Source organism: Sesamum indicum, linkage group LG3 (genome assembly GCF_000512975.1).
Source record: "Sesamum indicum cultivar Zhongzhi No. 13 linkage group LG3, S_indicum_v1.0, whole genome shotgun sequence".
In the NCBI taxonomy this organism is placed as follows: Eukaryota; Viridiplantae; Streptophyta; class Magnoliopsida; order Lamiales; family Pedaliaceae; genus Sesamum; species Sesamum indicum.
Genome location: NC_026147.1, coordinates 395,571 through 411,853, shown reverse-complemented (window position 1 = coordinate 411,853; position 16,283 = coordinate 395,571). Strand labels below are relative to the sequence as shown.

The window sequence follows — 16,283 nt, the reverse complement described above, 5'->3', positions numbered from 1 at the left end:
AAAAAAAAAAAAAAGGTCTTGCTCCACTTACAATGGATGATTAATGATAATACATATCAATTTTTAAATATAATAATTATATTTCTAATTAGATCATTTTAAAAATTAATTATAATTGCATTTCTTCTATACTATTATAAAAAAAATAGGTATTATAGACACAATGACGATTTTCACATAATTGCACCAATGTTTTATAATTTCAAAAATGCCCTTCAATTAATATGATAACTAATTTATTAAATTTCTCAAGTTTCGTATTAACTTTATTGTCAATTCACACATTTTATATTTTTATTTATAATATATTTTAAAATATGAATAATTATTTGATATAAACTCGCAAAAATAACGTGTACAATTATAATAAAATATGGGCACGAAAGTGATCAAAAAATTATATAACTACTTCTAGAACCACCCCTGTCAAACTATTTAACATTTTAGGGATAATTACACTCCATTTTATGGAGATTTAGTGTAATCACACGTAAACTCTCTATAGTTTGAAAAATTAAATCTAACACCCTTAAGATTTGTTTCAATCTAACAAATAAATCTCTTGTTAATGAAAATCATTTAATTTGCTGATATTAATAAAAAAAATTAAACGAAAATCTCTTGTTAATGAAAATAATTTTTTCGAACTAAACTACCCTTATGAAGGTGAAAGTATACATCCTCATATGCATTAACGCATGAAAATGTATGAGGATAATTTGGTTATAAAGATACTTATTTGATTTGCTATAGGTTAGTAATATGTTAATCGGGGATACATATGATTTTTTTTATTTTTTATTAATATTAACAAATTTGGTAAATTTTGACTATCGAATGAACTTATTTGTTAAACAAAAGCAAACTTCATGAGTGTTAAATGTAATCTTTCAAATCATAGAAAATTTAGTGTCATTACACCAAACGTAAGAAGAGGAAAGTGTAATTATCCTTTTATTTCTTGACAAATTTCGGGGGCACTTTTGTCCTTCCACTATTAGATGCATCCTGTTGTAAAATTGCGAATAGGAAATCTATGAATATCAAGTTAAAACCAAGGTGATCCGAAGACTTTGATCCAACTCAGATCGGAGATAATTCTAAACTCAACACCGCCTTTAGTACAAATTGCAAAATACTTAAAGTAGTGAACCGCAGCGTGAAAAAGAAAACAGCCAATTGACTTTTAACACGTCATCAAATTTGCAATCATCGACGTGTCAACCACCTCTCTCTCCATCAATGATCAAACTCTCTCTCGTCCATTTGGTGAAAAACATTCAAAATTCCGAATCTTTTTCCTGTACGTGCTCTTCGTAGAATTCGTCGTCTTCGTCGGTGAGAAGAATCAGGAGTTGTCGATTCCTCCGTGAAAGTTCAGTGAGGCGAAAACATGGCGGAAGATAAGTATAACAGGAAGAATCCGGCGGTGAAGAGGATTTTGCAGGAGGTCAAAGAGATGCAATCGAATCCGTCTGATGATTTCATGAGCCTTCCTCTCGAGGTTTAATTTTTTTACTAAATTAATTTTAAATTCTATGCATTTGTTTGTGGTTAATTTTGCTCCTGGGTTCTTTTCTTTTTAATGAATTTTTTTGCTAGGCTTGTTTGTTTTTGCGCTAAATGACTATGAATCAGATCGAATGCATCTGGAATCATTTTGATTTCTACGTTTTATGTTGTTCTTTTAGCTGCTGCTGACTCGAATTGTAATTTGGTTGGAGTTCGGATTTTGCGGAGAGTCGATTATAGGAAATATAAATTCAGTTTGAGAATCTAATTTTTGCTTGTTTCATGTCTTGATTGGGGGAATTGCCTCCAATTTTAATATGCAAAATCTAAAGTTTCCATTGAAGAACCCACGTTTTTTTTATGTAAAATTCTTGTATTCCTTGGCTTTATTTCTTAATTTGTTGAATTTTTGTTTGAGTTCCTCTTTTTGCCTTTTCTTTTATTCATGTACACTGGTCAAACATATTCTTTTTAGGGTTAAGAACATTTTATATGATTCACGAATCGCACTGCTCGGTTTACTGCTGATCTGTTCAACTATTACTCTTGGTTGGATCAATTGTTTTCTCTAGATATCTAAATTTAAGCTGATCCATTAAAATACTGGTTTCAGGAGAATATCTTTGAATGGCAATTTGCAATCAGGGGGCCTAGAGATTCGGAGTTTGAGGGAGGAATATATCATGGAAGAATTCAGTTGCCTGCTGAATATCCTTTCAAGCCACCTTCATTTATGTTATTGACGGTATGAGTTCGTCTTCTTAAGTAGCTCATCATTATGAGTTGGATATTTTGCACCCTAACAAACTTGTTCTAATCTATCTCTGATTGATTTCAATTCTGCTTTGCAGCCAAATGGTCGGTTTGAAACTCAAACCAAAATATGCCTGAGCATTTCGAATCATCATCCTGAACACTGGCAACCATCCTGGAGTGGTGAGTTTTTATTTGGATGTTTGATATTTCTAACTCAGTGTATGGATAAAATAAAAGGCTAGGGTTCTCAAAAAAAAAAAAAAACTGTAAAATGTTTTTCCCATCTTGTAAGCTGCCGTTATTTGGCTGATATTGATGAGGTTCACAATATGGACATATACTTTATAGTTTTGTACGTGGATATATGACAATCTCTGTGGGTGATTTTTGCAGTTCGGACTGCATTGGTAGCATTAATTGCATTTATGCCTACCAGCCCAAATGGTGCTCTGGGATCATTAGATTACACTAAAGAAGAAAGGCGAACCCTGGCAGTCAAATCTCGTGAAGCAGCTCCAAAGTTTGGATCTCCTGAACGCCAAAGGTTGATCGATGAGGTTTGTATGGTCCTACTTTTCTGGATCCTCTCATGGATGTGCGAGCTTAAACTAACTAATGAGTTGTTTTCTTAGATTCATGAATATATGCTAAGCAAATCACCTCCAGTGCCTGAAGGCAACCCGGAGTCAGGAGTACAGACTGGCAGTGAAGAAAGTGAAGGTCAGCCGCGTCCGCAAAATGATGTTGTTGAGGGTACTCCTGACATCCTACCTCTTCCAGCCGAAGATGATGGGATTGTTGAAGAACCTAATGAGACCCCTTCAAATACACATGCTGCTCAGACATCAAGGTCGGCTCCTATGGTGCCCGCCAGCGAACAACAGCTTTTGCATAAGCCAGAAGCAGTGGTTGCTAAGCAGGCTGATGATCGCCTGTTCACATGGGCAGCTATTGGGCTTACTATAGCTATAGTAGTTCTTTTGCTGAAGAAGTTGTTGAAAGCTAACGGAATCAGTGCTGTCTACATGGATGAGTCTTGAATGCTGGTATAAATGTTCATTCAACATCCGTCATAGTAGATGTAGTTGCTATACCCTAATTTCTATGAGATAACCTGTAAATTAACCAGTCTTATCGTTTTTCTTTGGATGCATGCATGGCATGTCTTTTTTTCTTTTGGATTTTGTATAGAATAAAAAATTATTTTGCGTAAATTTATTAACTTTTACAGAAGTTGATCCATTTAGCTGCAGTTTTCTCTACAGTTGTGTGCATTTTCATAATTTCATATAGGGTGAACGCAATGTTTCCATAATGATTTATTCCTTCTCCTTCCTGGAAGCCCAGCTACACTGTGACGTTTGTTCTCTTCCTGACGGTCTTAACAGGCGAAATGTGATGAGGCACAGGTTTTTCCAGGCAGATGTTGGCAATATACGGATCTATATACGCTGTGATATTATAGATTTAAGTTAAGAAACATTGTGATTCAGATGTTGTAGCAGACAGTTGCATTGTTTTTGAGGTAATGCTGGCTTCATCGGCGTCTGCTATTCTCAGCCTCCTTCAGTTGGTCATTGCAGCAAAAGAAATGTCTTAATCATTTACAATGGATAATTACATGATGACACCTCGTATGAAATCAAATTACACAAGATTTTTCTGTATTTTGGATGGTTATAATGACATCCTCAAAGCTGTCCAAATACTGATATTCTTTCTGGCGAAAAATATTGAACGTTTCTCCTTTTATGGGTACGTCTACCATTCATTCTTGACCTTCAACTCATACCTTACGTCAAGTCGCTTCAATTAGTATTTTTAAATACCTGCTTAAATAAAAGAAAAACAGAGCTTGCCACTCCTTAATTTTTTAATCTTGGACTGAAAATAGAATTAATTAAATTTGTGGGTTTGAGAGGCTTCATTATTATGATGTTAAGTGACTTGGAAGCCCTTTTGATCTCAAGTGTGCAGCCTGGAACTGGGACCATTACAATATTATGTTTGATGGCTCAGCCTTCTTGGTAATTTAAGGTTTGTACAATTATTAGGTAAATTCGCACCAGGTTTATAAATACGTTTCTCAAATAAAAAAATAATGTAGCCCTTAGACGATAAGGTGCATATTACTATTTTACCCCTGTTGATTTTTTTCTTCTAAAAATCTATTTAGAAAGAACATAAAAATAAATTGATTAAATAATCCATAATGCATATTAATCAATAAAAAATATTTATTTATTTTTAAAAATATATAATTATAATCCATAATTCAAAAGAATATTTTGATCAGTTCACAATTAAAAATGAATAAAAACCTAATGAAGATTGACGGAATAGACTTGTTATTAGACAAATACTACAATTAAGGGGCGTTTATAATTTTTTAAATAACAAAAAGCTATTAATGATTATATCAAATCTAAACAAAGGTAGCTGATATTTACCCGACTCTCCTATCTTAAGCAAGAATATCTCCTTGCAAACAAGAATTTCCTTGAGAACAAGAATTTGAAGAGATAATTCCAACTTATTTGTTGCAATTGACAATTTTTGTTAGTAATAAAAATTAGGCTTAAATGCATAAAATCTCATGTATTTTGAAAACTAAAATTAAAAATTCCTTTTTATTGTGAAAATAGATTAAAAATCTCCTTATTTAAAAATAGACTCAATAGCCTTTTTTTAATTAAATATAAGTAATGGTAATTCTTTTATAAAGTCGTCATTATACTTTTACTTATTATATATTATTTTATATTTTAATGATCGTAGAATCTTTTTTAAAGGAATAAAAGTCGGAAAATATAATCAATTCATCTTAATTGTTGGATCTTAAATATAAATTATGAAAAAATTAAATTATTATTATTTACTATAAATTTAATAAAAAGGTAATCCTAACTCCACACTCCCACCCCCCCACCACCCATAGTGGGAGATGACGGCGACGGGGTGAGGACGATCTGGGCGGCGTCATTGTTGCCCAAATCAAATCTGAGCCATACTGGCGACGCTATTGCCCTTGTGAGGAGGGAGCCACGACGCCGCCAATTTCACAAACTATAAAATAAATTTTTTAATTAAGACTTTAATTAAAATAAATTAAATTTAAATTTTAAAAAAATTAAGATTTTAAGAAAGTTTTAATATTAAAATCATAAAAAAGTGTTAAAATTTTCACTGTAAATGCATACAATAGTAATTTAAATTTATAATTTATTTAAATATTATTGTTTTTATTGATTAACATTTGTGACTTTAACTCCTGTTATTTTGAGGTCATATAGAATTTGACTCGATTTGGTACCACTCTCGTGGCCCGCACCAAAACAATGCTTTACCCTAAATATCCAATTGATAAAAATTTATATTTGAAAAATAAACTGTAGTATATTATTTTTTGTTGCGATTTAATTTAATTTTTTCAATTCACGTTATAAATAAATAAGAAATCATATAATTTTTTGGTATTTGATATTAAAATAAATACAGTTAAGAATACAAAACTTTATTTTTAGAAGAGATGAAAATGCCAAATATCAAAATTACAAAAAATAAGATTACAAGTAATTTGACTTTGTTAAGTTTTACAAAGCACGAAAGAGATTTTAGCCTATTTTTAAATAGAAGAGAGTCTTTTAACTATTTCAACAAAAAAAATAGGGGGGTTAATGGACTTTTTAACCCAAAAATTACCAATGGTACACTATATTTGTTTAATTTTATAATTAATAGATCGATTTATACAATACAAACTTACTGAGTTCTAACTTTTAAATTAGATTAAAATATCGTGATATTAGACTTTCTCAACACCAAGTTGATATCTATTAAATAAAAACATAAAATATTGAGACGATTCAAGTAAGCGCGATATGATGGTCGCATAGAAGTAAACTCTAATTTGCCATTTCGATCTACGATAAAAGTAGTTTAACTTAATTTAATTGGATTGATTTTAATAAATATAAAAGTATGCATTAATCATTGATGGTGAAGAATATGTGATCATTAATCTAACAAACACGGATTTTGTATTTATTTATTTATTGATAATTTAAAGAATACAAATCTGGGTAGCCCTCTCATGGGTACTCCCATGCAGGGAAGATTAATGGAGATGATGAAAACTTGAAAATAAGCAACAAAAGATAATAGTAATAGTAATAATACAAAGAAAGCAATATGACCCCTCAGTTTCACATATGATCAGAAAACCAACATGATCATGATCATGAACTGGTGATGATGATGATCAGATGATGATGATGATGATCAAATGATGATGATGATGATGATCAGATCAGTTCATGAGAGAAGCAATTGCCAGACAATTGCTTGTCATGCTGGTCAACTGCTTGGCATAAGTGGACAGTGGTGAGCTCTCCTGCATCTCTGCAAACCCGTCCTCGCAATCCCCCACGAACGTAATCACAGCGCTCAACATGCTCCGCATTGTCCCCACATCGTGGGTGGTGAAGGCGTTCATGGTCTTCTCAAAGTTTTCGACAGCGGTGTCGTAGCCATCCTTGCAGTCCTTGAGGGTGGAGAGCAGTTGTGGTGAAGCTCCTGGTTTTGCAGCCTCCTTCTTAACCAAAGAAAGGGCGGTCTTGGCGAATTCATCGCTGGCTTTGACGGACACTTCAAGAACGGATTCAACGCTGGCCTTGCCGTGGAGGAGGGGAACGACGGTGGTTAGACAGAGGGCAGGATAATCTGTGGAGTCACAGATTTTCTTCACTTCTGGATTAGGATTAGCAGGCATATTTGATACTAAGGTAAAATCAAGGGGCTGTTTGGTTTGTGATGCACTGACAGCATTAAGCTGTTGTGTTAATAAGTGAGGATCAGAGGCCTCTTTCTGTTCTGCTGCACCCACAGAATGGAGCTTTGATGATACACCAACATCAGAGGACTCTTTGTGTTGTGCTGCAGACTCTCCTCCATTGGAAGGGACGGGGTCGGAGGACGACGCTGGGAAGAACTGTGCGTAGCTGAAGGTTTGTTCTGACGAAGATGAAGGCGATGGTTGAGGTGATTCAGGGTGAGAAGGGGCAGTGTTGGGGGAGAGCTGTGTGGCGTTAATGGAGATGACAAGACAGAGGAGGATAAAGAGCAGCCTGAGATTGTTGTGGGGTTCCATTTCTGATCAAAGATATCGAAATGAACTTGGGAAGAAGCAAAGATCCGGTGAAGAAACAGGGAACTTGATTTGGAGGGGTTTGGAGGAAGCCAAGATTCAATGTAGAAATAGGGAGCAAGTTTGGGAGGGGATTTGTTAGCCACCGCTCGGACATGCAGTTATGAGTGAAAACAGGATGTCCACAAGAATGATTGTTCTATCTATGCAGGAGATGTGCTTGTTTCCCTCATTTTAGCATTGGTTGTTAATTTTTGTGATGTCAAGATTGTTTTGGACTTAAGCTTCTTAAGTGGTTATCTTTACTATTTAAATGCATTACTTAAGTCATTTCGTATTTTCACCTTCAACTTTTTATAATAGCATTTTGTTTCTGTATCTTTTAACTTTTTTGGCTAGAAAATTTAAATGATGAAAATCTCAAGTAGCTCTGAATTACGGGACAAAAAATACATTTAAGGATGGCAATGGGGTAGGTCTGAGGCAGGTTTGCCAAAATGAGGGACCCATCCCGTAAAGAAAATCATGAATCTGGAACCAGGACCCAATAGGCCCGGTTAATATTTTTAAAATTTAAAAAAAACAATAACAATACCATATCTTTATAAATATGAGACAATAATATTATTGAAAGATTAATATTATTATTGTCAATTTGTATGTGCATGTTTTAGACCTTAAAATATTAAAAATTTTGGATATGTATTCCTTACATAAACATTAAAGTGTTTACAAACCTTTTATACCAATATTTTAATTTATAAAAGTATTAAGTTTATGTAATATATGTAAGTATAAATAAATTTTTTATCTGTACAAATATATTTTATATAAAAATACATAAAACAAACAAAAAGAAATAATCGAGGTAGGCTTGGGTCCATACCACTATAAACCTGCCCTGTGACCCGTTTAAGGCTCCAAAACCCACCCCAATTGGGGCAAGCCCGGGTCCAACCTATACCCATTGCCATTGCTACATTTAAGCCTATCTTTATCTTTAACAATTTTGCGGGCGTATACGGTAAAAAATTCTTAAATCAAATCTGGTCGAATCCAACCAATCATATAGGTAAAATCAAATCGTATCAAGTCCAACCAATCACACCATAATTTGAAATCATACTTAAGTGTATTGCACCTGTGGTCTTACCTATTTCAGACCATAACAAACATATTCATATTGGAGAAAACAAGGAAATAAATGCTTCGAATCCTCTATTCGAGATTAATGTTCCAATGTTGTATTATACTCCACGCATACGGCCACGTGTATAAAAGCTAAGTCACCTCTGTATTAAACTAAACAATTAACACCGGTATACGAGACTATAATCAAATATAACTTCGAGGAAATATAATATTAGAGAAAACATAATTCAGATTACTCACAAGAACAATCGTGTAAGATTGCAAATGAATTCATTCATTGAACCAGCTCATGGTACATGGTAATAAACATTGGATAAGGAAACATGACAAGATTCTTTCATTTGCAAGACACATAGAGACATACACGCACAAACTTGGATACTGTTTTACAGACAACATGATTGATACAAATCAATAGAAATGCACCGAAATACTAAGGTTCAGAAACTGCACCGTGTTTAGTCATGGCTCTTCACCACGGTAACAGGACAAGTAGCATTGCTCACCACATAGTTGCTAACACTGCCCATGATTACCCTGCAATATTTCATAGGAAAAAACACAATGTACATTAGTTGTAGGCGGAAGGCAGAGAACGATTTTGGGACAGCTTAAAAAAAAATCAAATTGTTGAAGAATATCATGAAATGACTCCTATTCTGATTCAAAACGCCTACAACTTCATGTAGAAAATCAAGTTCGTTCATCCATTTCAAAATAACTTCTGTAGGATCAATGAGACAGCAAAGGCAATTTTTATGTTTGATTTAGTTAATGATCAAAGTGGCCAACAATACAAGTGAGAATCTTGGAACCACTATGGAAAGACGTCAGAAGAGTCGAAACCTTTTGAGCTTGCCAAGACCCCTATTCCCGATAATTAAGCAGTCGAGGGGAATATTATCAATTGATTCACATATCTTCTCCCGAGCATCGCCCCAGTAGATCTTCATGAGCACAGTAATCTGCTTTCAAGCATAGAACACGAGTCATTACAAGGTTGTAATGGTGGAATCAAAGAGAAGTTCAAAAGCTATTGATAAAGTAGCAAATGTTACCTCTTTCTGCCTTGATGCAGTGGTGACGATGTCCAATGTTTCAGGATCCGGATTAACCCCGTATTTCTTCATGATGTGGGGTTCCGAGAACTCAAGTAGAGGAATCAAAGCTGAAGAATTTACAATAAAAGATCAATTTTGTGAACACCAATTTGCAGTAAAAGACTGATAAAATAATGTCCAACTTAAAATAACTCAAGATAAGTGAGAAATAACAGCAGCAGCAAGGAGGGTTAAGCCATTCATGCAAGAACTTAACCAACCAATTCATCACCCATCAACAATCATCATCAAGACTCAGAAAAAAACAATCTTTAGCTGTAGAATCACTCGAACATGAAGCAATACAAAAAGAAGGGTCTTTTTCTGCCAAGTTTAAACCACCCACAACAAAACAAACCCCACCCAAGAACAAGTGAAATCAAAGGAAGAAAAGGGCAAAATCCAGAAATAGTATATCTCAAGAGCAGATCAGTGAGTAGGGCTAGTTACTGAGGTGGATCACCTGTTTCTTTACCATAACTCTCAGAAAGGGGAAAAAAGCTAACTTGGTCGGATCAACTGTCTTATCAGAAATCTTGGAACCAGAAACTACTAAATCTTAGAATCAAATACCAATTTCACATAATAAAACATCATTCAACTACACAGCAAAAACACAGCAGCTCAAAACTCACATGCACCAACCCCAAACAAAATGATCAAAGGAGAATATAAAGATAGATAGATAGATAGAGAGAGAAAGAGAGAAGGAGTGCATACGAGAACCGGTGGCCTCCCAGAGCTGCATCTCGCCTTCCTCATAGTGGCCCTCGGGGCGTACAGTGACAAGAATCAGGTGATCGCCGTTGCGAGAGATGTTGTCGACAGCCCATCTGAGAGCTTTTCTGCTGCAGGGAGAGAAGTCCACCGCCACACCTACTCTTCTGCAATCTCCCATTTTCTTCTCTCTCTCTCTCTCTCTGGTGTATGACGCAGAATGTTGGTATTCGTTCTTTAAGTCAAGGAAGCAAAAGCCGTCGAGCTATTACAATAGTCGTAGTCGTGGATGACAATGATAGACCGTCTTTTGTTTTCCACCGTTGATTGTGTATATTACCACCAAGTGCCGTGGGACCCACAGTTCTAAATACATACATATATCTGGAAATTATATTATTTAAATCTGGACTTTTGGATTTTTTGAAAAGCCAAATTCCCAATTATCCATTTCTCTCATTTGAATGAACCCACACAATTTTTTAATACAATTTATAATTTGTAAGGAGATATTTTATAAATAAGTAGTCTTAGGGCATTTAAAAAAAATTAAAAAATGACTCTTTCTTTAAGCAATTACATTAATAACTAAAAGGCACAAAAAAAAAAAAAAAACTGTGTCATAGAAATAGATTTTGACGCCTTTTGCATAAAATCCGTTGCAGAACAGCTTGCCACATAAATTTGTAACGAAAAATTTTTCGTTGCTATAATTGCATCAGTTTTTCTATTCGTGAGAAATTTTTGTCACAGATGATTGTTCGTTACAAATACGTTGCCAAAATTTTGGCTTTCAACAAATTTTGCAATGGATTTTGCAACAATAGTTATAACAGAATTTACTAGATTTTTCAAAAACTTTGTGATAATATTTCTGTTGCAAAATTTGGGACAATTTCGTTGCAAGATCTTATTTCAACGATATTTGAAATGAAAATCCATTGCAACATTGGAGCAGATTTTTTGCAACGTCAATCCCTGCAAATTTTACAACGACATGTGCAACAAAAATTCGTGGAAAAATTGCATCCCGTTTACTATGATTTTAGTCTGTTGTAGATTTTGCAACGACATTTTTTGCTAAAATTCATTGCAAAATCTATTATAAAATTTTGCAATAAAATTTATAATTTTTGTTTTACAATATTGAGTGTATCAAATTTTGATATATAATTTTTAAAATTAAAAAATTATATTTAATTTACAACTAAAAATTTATAACATTCAAACATAACAAATTTAATCAAAAATAAAATATAAAAAGATAATTCAATACATGTCAAAATATGTCCACTAACAAAAATTTAAAGTTTCAAATATCCAATATATAATATAAGTGGTCATCATCATTTTCACAATCATCTAAATATGGTTGGTCAGATGGGGATGACATGTCATTGAAATTGAGTTATCTTCTGATTCACTCGCATCATCCAACGTCGTACCAAATTTATCTACGAATTGCATCCTTAGCATTTACATCTATTTTTTTGTGTGCTTGATTCCCCGACGTCGACCTCCCATCGATCCTCCACGTACCATATCTACATAAATATGTAACTTACTTAAATTTAGTTTAATATAACCTTTTAAGTTGATAATTAACTTAGTTAAATTAATTTAGTAGAATCTTTTAAGTTCATAGTTAACTTAATTAAATTAATTTAATAAAACCTTTTAAGTTCATAATTAACTTAGTTAAATTAGTTTAATTAAAACTTTTAAATTTGACTTAACTAAATTGAAATAACTTATTTGAAGTTTTTTAAATCCTTAGTTAACTTAGTTAAATTAATTTAGTTGAAACTAATATATTTGAGTTAACTAAGTTGAAATAGTTTTGCCGAAACTTCAAAGTTCATAGTTAACTTTGTTAAATTAGTTTAATTGAAACTTTTAACTTCATAATTTTTAACTTAATTATAGAATCCTAATCCACAATCATCAACAACACTCATTCACCTTATCAAAATAATCGCACACAGTTGATCAAAATTCTAGTAGAGTAAAAGAAATGACAGTAAGATATAGGTGAAAAATGGATAAGAAAACAAGAATGAAAAAGAGTGTTAATATTCTTTTATTATTTTTTTGTAATGGATTTTGACACGAACCTCACATCTACTGCAAAATTCAAGACAAATGTAATGTCTCAAGAATGAATGCCTCTAACTACCTTATACCAATTGCAATGGATCAAACATCCTTCAAAAAGTTATTGCAAATTTATAGGGAACTTTGCCATGGATTTGCTTCCGAGACAAAATCCATTACAACACACTACTCTTTAATTTGCAACAGAAAAAGATACAATGAATCACTATAATATTACTTGCTATATGTTTTAAAAATTATGTAACTTGAAGTTTGTCGTACAAGCTATTTGAAAAAAGTTTAACTAAATTGCAACGACTTTTTTCTCAATGCAATATTCATTGCAAATCATTAGCAATAGATGTAATTTAAAAATTCATTGTAAATGGTGCCACGGATATTAACTGTTGAATAAATAATTGCGAATTTGCAACGGATGTGTTTTGTGGCAACATTTGTCGCAACTTTTGTAACGACTTGCAAAGAAAGTGGTCCACCCAAAAGTTTATCAACTTTTGCAGCGGAGTGTCAGTTGCAAAATTTTACTTGGTTTTGACATGAAATTTGACCCAAAAATCTAAATTTTTAGAATTCTATTGCTAAATCATGACAAATTTGCCACGGAAATTTTGTAGCAAAAAATTCGTCGCTATGACACAATTATTTATTTATTTATTTTAAATAGTGGAGTCCCATGCAAATTAAAAAAGAAAAATTTTCTTTTTTTTTTTAACTTCAAATATTTCACTTTTTAAAACTTTGATATTAAACTATATTATAAATTTACCCCAATAGAATAAGTTCTACATTTGCATTTTTTGGTTAATTTTATAGATGCGAACTCAATACAAATAAAAGTAAATACAGATATAGCAATTTTTTGTCATAATTATTTGTGATTGGATTTTTTATCCCCAAATTATATTATGTTTATAATGTTGTGGGATAGTTTTATGAAAATGGTATAAAAACGTGCGGGTAATTCATTTTACGACAAAACTTTTAATAACTAAAAACAAAAATAGTAATTCGAAACTTATGAGGCTCAAGTGGGAGTGGGGTAGTGTGAATACTGAACCGGTCTGATTACTCTCAGGCCGACCACTTTGCATGTAATGACTGATTAGGCCGAATCAGTTGGGAGAGCCTCTGGAGAAAAAGAAATTGCAATTATTTGCAAATAGACCAAAATTACACCCAAACACATGCACCAAATAAAATCTCCAAAATACCCTCTAAGAAAATAAATAATTCCAAAAACACAAAATACAAATATCTCCCCAAGCAATCTCACTGGAAATGGTGAAGTAGAAAAGCAATGAGTGAGATAAACCCTGCTGTGAAAACCAAAACCAAGAACCCCACAGCCAAACAGAACAATACAACCCCCATATGAGTTCTATGATAAAAATACCTCATGTTCTCCCATAACACTCTCCTCTTCCTTGCTTGGAACCCATTGATTTCCCCACAAACCCCTCTGTAGTAGAATTCCTCCACATTCACATCCACACACAGTTTCTTGAATAGCATTAAGATTTCTTCTTCTCTGCCATAGCCATCAAGAATCAGAATGTTCTTCTCATGCAGCAATCTCACGTCCCTCTTAGTTTTGATCAGCCGTTCCATTAGTACTACGTAGGAGGCAACGGGTTTCGGGCATTTCGGGTAGGAAAGCTCCATTGCAATCAAGTTTCTCAGCAAGATTTCTGTGCAAGAATGGATTTTTAAAGGTGGGATCTTGAGTTCTCCGTTGGCGAATTTGATAGTGAGTGGAGTTTCATCCGCGTCGGCTTTCTTGAGTTTTATCCCGAGTTTAAGAAGCTGCGTGGCATGATTCATACTGTTTTGTGCGGTTGTTGGTGGGGTTTGGGGAGATGTGGGCAGGTAAAGAAGCCTTATGAGGTCTAGCAAATGATGGATTTCAGGGCCAAATTTTTTTGGTGGGATTGATGAACTATAGCCTGGAATCAGTTTCCGGAAGAAATATAGAGCAAGTTCAATGAGGGACATGTTGCAATGACTTGGGATAGGGACTAAATGAAATAGCTGATCGAGAATGATGAATGGAAGCTGATTTTCTAGTAGGATTAAGTCACATGTCAACCGGGAGAGGGTACCATCTGTGCTGAAGACCGAATCATCACTACGTCTTAAACTCCTGAATGAGCACTGAAGAAAGAGCTCGATAATGAAACATCCATCAACCAACAACATCTCAACGAACTCATCGCTGCCTAAATCAACCCTGTCATGATAGAACGTTCGGGCTTTTCGTTCTGCATGCTTTAGTGCATGGATGCATCTGTCGAGGACTGCTTCTGTGTTTGGTTTCCGGCTGAGCAATGTGTTGAAGTATCGCCATTTCTGATCCTCCATGGTTCTGACTCTGCCGCGGTGGAAGGGACCAACAGAGACTAGAGAAGGATAGTACATTTCTTTGTTCCCTTTGAGGAGCTCTTCGGCTACTCTGCAGACATTATGTGACAGAGAAATGGTTTCCATCTTTTGCTTGATTGAGGTTGCAAGATAGTTGTCGTCGTTCATGATTTGAACCGACACATGATCTTTGTTCATTCCTGGTTTTTCGAGTGAAGTCGAGCCAATTTCCATTGTTTTTACCAAGAACTTACTAGTATATATATATGTCCAAAGTAAGGTGCCAAGAAGCCTCAAATTAGCCTTACAACTTATGGGACAGAAAGCCTTTGTTCTTGCCAGATTTCTGTTGTAATGAACTAAACCTGCGGGCAGAAGCTTGAAACTTTATATAGTCATGTCCACAACAAGATCAAAGAATTATAGTTGATCAAGATAATTAAGAGAGAGAGAGAGAGAGAGAGAGAAGAATGGCTTACCATCAAGTGAAGAATTAGTAAATTTTGAGGCCCTTTAGCCTATAGTTTTGAGTACTGTGATTTCTGACAAATGAACTGCATGGATTGTTTGGTTTTTTTTCCGGACAATTTTAAAGCCAAGAAAGCAGAGGGGAATCAAAGGTGGCTTGGGGAGTTGGCAACACAAGTTTACTAAAATGTACGTTAAGTGTAAAGAAGACATGCACCAGCTCTCTTTATTGCCTGTTATAGAACTATATATATATGCATCTACATACATCCAGTAGTTGTCTTCTGAAGCAAAGCAAAGGATTAGCTTAGCTGCATTACTAGCTACAAAGTTGAAAGCCAATATTTGAGATCCTAACTGCAAATCTGCAATATAAAAATGAACTAAAAGTTAAAGACAAGATTTCAATAAACAGAAAAAAAATATATAAAGTGAAGAATCAAATAAAGCAACAAATGATTTGTTTGTGTTTGCTTTCTACATGATCTATCAAAACAAAATTGATATAGTTTAATTTACTACTGTAAATATACCTTCATCTGTCCTAAGTTTATACTTCTGTTTTGTAGAGGACATATGTAGTGATCCAAATCGCGGTAAATGATGACTTGACGAGTGGAATCACATATTTGAGGTGGGTTTACTTCTTGTTCTTTATGGATAACGGATTAACTTGCAATACAAATTGTTAGACTTGTTGAGGTGATCATTAGCTAAAATCCTCCAGTAAGTCAATTCGTTTAATCTGAGTTGCGGAGCTAATTCTTATAGTCATAAGTGCATACTTTATCATATGGGGCTCCTTAGTATTTATAGGAGTCAATGTATTTTTATGAATTTACGTGTTCCATGGCCTGCCTTAAGATGAGTTCAAGCAACCTGATTCGAAATACAAACGCGAACTCTTATCCAAATTTGTAAGTTTTGGGGTTCTGTGGGGGCAATTTGGTCTTTATAGG

At 34.0% G+C, this 16,283-nt stretch overlaps 4 protein-coding genes across 6 annotated transcripts; 1 reads left to right on the top strand and 3 right to left on the bottom strand.

The window, feature by feature from the left end:
• LOC105156847 (ubiquitin-conjugating enzyme E2 32) lies at positions 1,237–3,984 on the top strand. 3 transcript variants are annotated; one of them, XM_020692255.1, is made up of 6 exons: positions 1,237–1,504; positions 2,126–2,257; positions 2,364–2,448; positions 2,662–2,825; positions 2,901–3,314; positions 3,616–3,984. In XM_020692255.1, the coding sequence occupies exons 1-5, from the start codon at positions 1,394–1,396 to the stop codon at positions 3,306–3,308; spliced, it is 900 nt and encodes a 299-aa protein (XP_020547914.1). In that variant the 5' UTR covers positions 1,237–1,393; the 3' UTR covers positions 3,309–3,314; positions 3,616–3,984. The 3 variants fall into 3 exon arrangements, with proteins under 3 accessions (XP_020547914.1, XP_011071389.1, XP_011071388.1); XM_011073087.2 differs by having other exon boundaries at positions 1,238–1,504; positions 3,657–3,984; XM_011073086.2 differs by lacking the exon at positions 3,616–3,984 and having other exon boundaries at positions 1,238–1,504; positions 2,901–3,501.
• LOC105156846 lies at positions 6,578–7,417 on the bottom strand. Its single transcript, XM_011073085.2, has one exon. It carries the CDS (start codon positions 7,415–7,417, stop codon positions 6,578–6,580), a length of 840 nt encoding a protein of 279 aa, XP_011071387.1.
• On the bottom strand, positions 8,818–10,625 carry LOC105156845 (universal stress protein PHOS32). The gene is made up of 4 exons (XM_011073084.2): positions 10,387–10,625; positions 9,625–9,734; positions 9,413–9,531; positions 8,818–9,103 (listed from the first exon to the last, which is right to left on the bottom strand). The coding sequence occupies exons 1-4, from the start codon at positions 10,562–10,564 to the stop codon at positions 9,025–9,027; spliced, it is 486 nt and encodes a 161-aa protein (XP_011071386.1). The 5' UTR covers positions 10,565–10,625; the 3' UTR covers positions 8,818–9,024.
• Positions 13,613–15,411, bottom strand: LOC105156844 (UPF0481 protein At3g47200-like). The gene is made up of 2 exons (XM_011073083.2): positions 15,336–15,411; positions 13,613–15,221 (listed from the first exon to the last, which is right to left on the bottom strand). The coding sequence occupies exon 2, from the start codon at positions 15,088–15,090 to the stop codon at positions 13,768–13,770; it is 1,323 nt and encodes a 440-aa protein (XP_011071385.1). The 5' UTR covers positions 15,091–15,221; positions 15,336–15,411; the 3' UTR covers positions 13,613–13,767.

What these genes read in the sequence shown, in the direction of transcription:
- LOC105156845 (XM_011073084.2), bottom strand. Translation starts at nt 10,564, where the DNA reads ATGGGAGATTGCAGAAGAGTAGGTGTGGCGGTGGACTTCTCTCCCTGC. An exon ending in CTGCATCAAGGCAGAAAGAG is followed by an intron (nt 9,532 to 9,624) that starts GTAACATTTGCT and finishes GCTTGAAAGCAG; the next exon opens with ATTACTGTGCTCATGAAGAT. An exon ending in GGTCTTGGCAAGCTCAAAAG is followed by an intron (nt 9,104 to 9,412) that starts GTTTCGACTCTT and finishes GAAATATTGCAG; the next exon opens with GGTAATCATGGGCAGTGTTA.
- LOC105156844 (XM_011073083.2), bottom strand. Translation starts at nt 15,090, where the DNA reads ATGGAAATTGGCTCGACTTCACTCGAAAAACCAGGAATGAACAAAGAT.
- LOC105156846 (XM_011073085.2), bottom strand. Translation starts at nt 7,417, where the DNA reads ATGGAACCCCACAACAATCTCAGGCTGCTCTTTATCCTCCTCTGTCTT.
- LOC105156847 (XM_020692255.1), top strand. Translation starts at nt 1,394, where the DNA reads ATGGCGGAAGATAAGTATAACAGGAAGAATCCGGCGGTGAAGAGGATT. An exon ending in CTTCATTTATGTTATTGACG is followed by an intron (nt 2,258 to 2,363) that starts GTATGAGTTCGT and finishes TCTGCTTTGCAG; the next exon opens with CCAAATGGTCGGTTTGAAAC. An exon ending in CTGGCAACCATCCTGGAGTG is followed by an intron (nt 2,449 to 2,661) that starts GTGAGTTTTTAT and finishes TGATTTTTGCAG; the next exon opens with TTCGGACTGCATTGGTAGCA.